The following is a 6,112-nucleotide window of genomic DNA, read 5'->3' as shown; positions in this document are numbered from 1 at the left end:
TCTTTGTGCATATAATAAATGAGCCCCGTCAAGCGGTTCATAAACTACTCATTGATCTTTTGATTCGTTTATATGACTATACATAAATATCACTTTTCATAATATTAACAAGTAAACTTAAAAAAATCAAAGAAAAAGAAAATCTGGTTACAAAATCTCTTTATTATGATTTGATAATATCTTTACAAAATGGCTACTTTCATTATTTTCTTTTAGGATAATTGGTTTTAAATAATCCCAACTATCACCTATTGGCAAATAACAGGCTCAACTTTACACTTGGCTGGTGACGATCCTAACTAAAAGGGTATTTGTTTTTAACGTGCCGCGACTAACGGTTGTTAACCCCGTTAGTGATTTGCTGACGTTGACCTTCTTCTTCGATCGGAAGCCTGCTGGAATGTAACTCGCCTCCATTCTCCCTAATATCGTTACACCGTCTCTCTCTCTATCTTTCCCCTCATACGAAACCTAATCGACGTGTCGCCGTTGTCTCCGGCGAAGTCCACCCTCGTCAATCGTGCGTCATTCGAGGTAATTGACACTTCATTTGACTCGTTTTAACCCTCGTAACAAAAGCCCTATGCTTATTTTGTAGATCATTTAACGTTGATTTCGAATTTTTGAAAATAAGATCGAGTTTGGTATCTAGGGATTGGCCATGGAAGAAGATGTCATGTACTCATTTTCAAATTTCCAATGTGTTTTGAAGAGGGAGGGAGATGGTGTGATAATATTAAGGAGAATAGAGACAAGTTGCAGGTTTACCGCCGGAGAAGAAGGTCAACGTCAGCAAATCACTAACATGGTTAATATCCGTTAGTCGCGGCCCGTTAAAAACAAAAAGTCCTTTAGTTAGGACCGCCACCAGCCAAATGCAAAGTTGGGCTTGTTATTTGCCAATAGGTGATAGTTAGGATTATTTAAAACCAATTTTCCTTTCTTTTATATTTCTTATTATTCATTCATTCACATTTTAATAAAATGCACTTGGCTTATCCACAAAAAATTAATCTTAACAATTAACACCATCACAAACCAAATCACAGGACAGATATTAAATACCAAAATTTGAATGCAATATGTTGGGGTTTTAGACAAAAACACCCAAATCAAATAATCTTTACAGCAATCAACCAGTAAATAACTCATTCTTCACCAGCCACTATAAACAAAAAGTTAGATTCCTTGATTAAGGTTACCCTCAAACCTATGAGTCATCTGTATGCATGTCTTCATCCATCTGAATTGTCAACACTTCAGGATTTGATGAGGCTTCATGTGTCTCTACTACCTCTCTGTATTTTTTTTTTAACAATATTAAAAAATATATAAACAATATTACAATAACAATAATACTAAATAAAAAGAAAGCAAAACCATACTTGCAAGTCTTTTTATTGTGACCTAAACCTTTGCATTTGCTACACTGCATTTGTCTTCTAATCAACTCCAACGACCCCGCCTGCTTCAATTTAGCCCGCCTGCCTGGCTTCCCGGGAGGCCGTTTAGCCGGAGGTGGTGTAACAATTACCGAAATGCCCTCACCCTCTACCGGCCCGTCAACATCAGGTATCGGGTAGATCGACTCCGCATACGTATTCCTATAACTTTCAGCCATAAAATACCTGGAACAATAATCATAAGCATTTTTACCAACACACTCAAAAACCGCAATCGCGTGACAGCATGGCAGTCCAGTCAGCTGCCACCCTTTACAGCTACAATCCCATTGACTAATGTCAACCGCCTCAACCGTTTCACCATGAACCTCAAACACACTACTTTCTGATGGCAAAACTTGAAACGATCTCGCTTTTAAACTTTCATTTTTAAGCTTTTCCTCCATTGACGGTGTTAAAGTTGTAGTCCATCGGTTGGAATCAACACGTCGCGTATAAATTAACTCCATTAATTTACCTCTTAACACATCAATCATGTGCGTTATCGGTAGCTCGACTGCATCCGACACCCAGTCATAAAACAACTGTCCAAAGTTAGATGTCACATGATTATACCGTGTGCCGTTAAAGAACACATTCGCCCAATGTTGTGGCTCACTGTTAACCACCCAATCATACGCTTCGGATGCGATCGCTTTGATATCTTGAATACATTGTTCGAAAGCTTCAACGTTTGGTGCGTATGCAGCAGCATAAAGATCTTGAACCATGAGCCTTCTCGCTTCGTGCGAAAACCGACCTTTTAAATCGTTATTGAGTTTTTCAGCAACGTATCTTAAACAATACGCGTGAAAACACTCGCCACCAAACACATTAGCAATCGAGTCTTGTAACCCTTTTGTGAAATTTGCTACAAATGTAATCGGCTGAGATATCAGGGAACATGATTTCAGTTTTGATAAAAACCAAAACCAATTATCATCATCGGTTTCATCATCTACTACCGCGAATGATAATGGGAAAACACCATCGTCACCATCCGCAGCAGTCGCGATCAATAAAGTCCCTTGATACTTTGCATCCAGCGGGATATCATCTAAAAATATTAACGGGCGACACCCATTTTGAAACCCGGAAATCGAAGCATGAAACGAGACAAAAAACCGGTGGAAGCTCGAATCCGGTTTCGTATCGAATGTAGCTAAACTCCCGGGATTTGTTTCCAATATTTTTTGACAAAAATAAGGCAGTTGTGAATAAGCATCTTTGTATGAACCTTGAAGTTGTTCTTTGGCGATTCCTTTCGCACGCCATGCTTGCGAGTAATTTAACTGAACGCCGTATTCACGTTTAATGTCAGCCACAATATCTTTCGGTCGGTAATTCGGGGAGGATCGTAACTTCTCCTTAATAATATTCCCGACCCAGCCTTTTGTGGCCCGATAACCCACTTTCGCAGCAACCCCGTTACACGTATGTTCAGTGTTCATTTTCTTGATGCGGATTATATGGGTCGTTGGTAATCTTGAAACATATACTCTCCATGGACAACCTTCGGCTTTGCATTTGACACTAACGCGGTGACTATCACTTTTCTTATATTTGTAACGGAAACCGTGCGCGATTGAGAATTTATGTAACGCTTCACGAAACTCCGCAAAACTTGAAAATCTTTGTTCTACACCTGTGATTGTGTTTTCCCACTGTATTGCAGCTTTGTTATGTTGATTTTCATAGTTTGAACCATATGCGAGTGATAATGGTGCGTCTTCATTTTGTATGGCGATATCAAAGGGGTTCGTTTCGTTCAGGTCATTATCAGTTTGGCTTGTTTCAATAGGGCTAGATGCAAGTACAACTGCTGCAGATACTGTTGTTCTGCTCGACCTATAATTAGGGTTTTATTAGAGTATAAACGAAGCATGCCCGTCGTCATTCAGTTCAACTTTAACCAAACAAATGATCAAACACGAACACTCAAACAAATGGGATTTTCTTGATCATGTTCATTCTTTAAGATTTACGAAAATGAATATGTTTGTGTTCGTGAACAATATAAACGAATGGTTCACGAATGTAAACAAATGAACATAACTGAACATAGATTAACAAAATAATTGCTAATACCAGTTAACAATAATGTGAAGAACAACGTGTTGGCCGAAAAAGATAATAGAAATAAACTAGGTTATAAAGGGCCACAATTTTAAATGAATATAGTCAGTCAATATACTAACAAATGTAAACAAACAGACATAAATAAATTTAAATGGATGACTGCAAACGACCATTCAGGAACGAGACATGTGTTCATGTTCTTTCTTTTTAATTAAATGAACAATATACAAATTTGAGAATACAAATAATAGCTATAACAGTTGAAGTACCTACTAGCAGGCGCGGTTGAGACAACTGGCGGGCGCGTGGCACCATCATTTGGCATAACAAAGACATCCACTTGATCAGCATTAGCAAAGAAGTTAATCATGCGTTTGAGGTCTTTATCTTTCGATATCATAATAAGCGTCTTCTTGTTTCCGGGAAGAAAGTACTTGATGAGCATGTCATCAGCATTATACCCAAAGGTCTCGGCTAAATCCTGTTTAAAATCAATGAGTTTGGTGTCGGTATCAAGGTCAACCGCATAGGCCTCCCCGCCAGTGTATGTCATGCAGCCGTCTTTATCGGTCTGGAACAAGCCGCCGGACTGGCATATAGCTATGATTTTCTTCTTCTCAGCCATCTTAACAAATAAAAGAAATATCTACATTAAGTATGACTTAATGAATAATAATAATAATAATAATAATAATAATAATAATAATGAAAAGAAAGATTTTATTCCTCCTTTGTCAAATAACGGATCGGGTGGGTTAGGGTTTATGTGTTTTGCCCAAACCTTAATAATTCAACCATTTTTATTTTTCCCCCAAGTTTCTGATCGTAATATTATTTTATACCTTAAATTTAAATAAATTGAAACACACGGTAAAAAACGGATTCTATTAGTTTGAGTTACTACTTATATTAAGAATGGACTTTCGTTGTGTTTTTAATAATTGGTCGAGGGCAATTACATGTTTTTAAAGAGACGGAGTTTGATTAGGCTCGTTATCTTCAAATTGAAAGAAAGAAAAGTAGTATGAATTTTGTTCATTTTCTCTTCCACTTCTGTCGTTAAAAAAAATTCTTTTTTTTTTGTCTTCCACTACTTCATTGGCAAAAAAAACATTTAGGAAGAACGTCAAATCGTATGTATGAGCGTTTAGGCCATAAGAGTTTGTGAAAATCCCTCACAGGGTTATGTTATATTGATCACTAGTATAAATTGAAGTAAAGTATCAGAGAACATACAATATTTACATTTTACATCCTATACTATAATACAGTGCTATTCGATCATCATGAGCTTATTAATTAACTTACCTAATATACAATATTTACATTTTACATCATGTACTAAAAATTGAAGTGTGGCACAAGGCGATAGCGGTCTTGCTTTGCATGCTAAAAGCAAATGAGTTTGATACTTGGAATCACAAAACACATTAGTTTTCAACTTTGATCTCTCTCTTCTCTTCTTGGCCAATATTTTAAGCTTTCTTAACAAGAAATCTTCTTAAATGTGGTTAATGAAATCATAGAGAAAATTGGTGAGAGCACTTGCATATTTCTACATATTCTATATGGCTTGAAGATTGGCATCTTCTTGAAACAACTAGTTGCATGCTATGGATTTCTTTGGATGAAAGTCCTTTTGGTGTCAATCATCTATTTCATCAAAGCTCAACCATTTATCAACTATGTTGTAGTTCTAGCATTCTATCATGGATGTTTGCTTCATTTAGTTTCTTCTAACTTTAATTAATCTGGATCTTTGGTGTGTGGTTTTAAAATGTTTTGAAGATCGTTGCATGTTAAAGAAATATGGACCCGGACCCAGGTCGAAATAACCGTTTGGAACAAGAAAAACTCAGACTTTTGAAGGAAATGGCAAAAGAACAAATCCACATGCGCGCACCCCGCAACAGACCAACCTAGAGACGCCACTTATATGGGAGGTACGCGCGAAGACTATCGTGACAGTCCTAGACAACTATGCAAGGGGTAACGACCCAACGGGGAGATGTCACATATAAAAGGTACGCGCACAATGGCGGATCTTTATACGGGCCGAACCGGGCCGCGGCCCCATCACGTTTTTCGCTCGGTAGTGTCTTTTTTTCGAAAAAAATCAAGAAAATATATATATGTATTGAGTCTGGCCCAGCCCAGTTATTTGAGTCCGGCCCATCTATATTATATGAGTTCGGGCCAGGCTTGAATTATTATAAATGTAAAGTTTGTTTAAAGCCGAAGATCAGAAATCGTTTACGAAATAAACGTAAAGATAAAGAAAGGAATGCTAAGAAATAAAACTCCATAAGACCAACCCCAAACCCAAATAAACTTTACAAAAAAATAAACATTAAGCCCAAAATTCAACCGTAACATATGGTTGATGCTTGAACATAACAACAAATGGAGGTTCCATTGTGTGATGGCCGTTGTGTGAATTACTGACTTATGAGGTTCGGCACAGAAGTCAAAACAGAAGCTATGAAGCAAGCAAGTGAATTGATGTAATCGTTTGGATGTGAAATCGATTGATTGATTGGGCACTGTCGTTGTCTACTGAGGCATGAGATTCAGAGCTGGCTCGTGTGGGA

General features: G+C 37.5%; 1 protein-coding gene across 1 annotated transcript; it reads right to left on the bottom strand.

The window, feature by feature from the left end:
- Nucleotides 1-1,070: 1,070 nt before the first annotated feature.
- LOC143624334 (uncharacterized) lies at nt 1,071-4,053 on the bottom strand. The gene is made up of 3 exons (XM_077095029.1): nt 3,791-4,053; nt 1,386-3,290; nt 1,071-1,298 (listed from the first exon to the last, which is right to left on the bottom strand). Exons 1-3 carry the CDS (start codon nt 3,964-3,966, stop codon nt 1,211-1,213), a joined length of 2,169 nt encoding a protein of 722 aa, XP_076951144.1. The 5' UTR covers nt 3,967-4,053; the 3' UTR covers nt 1,071-1,210.
- Nucleotides 4,054-6,112: the final 2,059 nt, after the last annotated feature.

The sequence above is a fragment of the Bidens hawaiensis genome, unplaced genomic scaffold, assembly GCF_021521415.1.
Source record: "Bidens hawaiensis isolate Kalapana, Puna unplaced genomic scaffold, B.hawaiensis_p1.1 tig00003760_1, whole genome shotgun sequence".
NCBI lineage: Eukaryota > Viridiplantae > Streptophyta > Magnoliopsida > Asterales > Asteraceae > Bidens > Bidens hawaiensis.
Note: the sequence above shows the minus strand (reverse complement) of the source record. Positions and strands in the feature narration are given on the sequence as shown.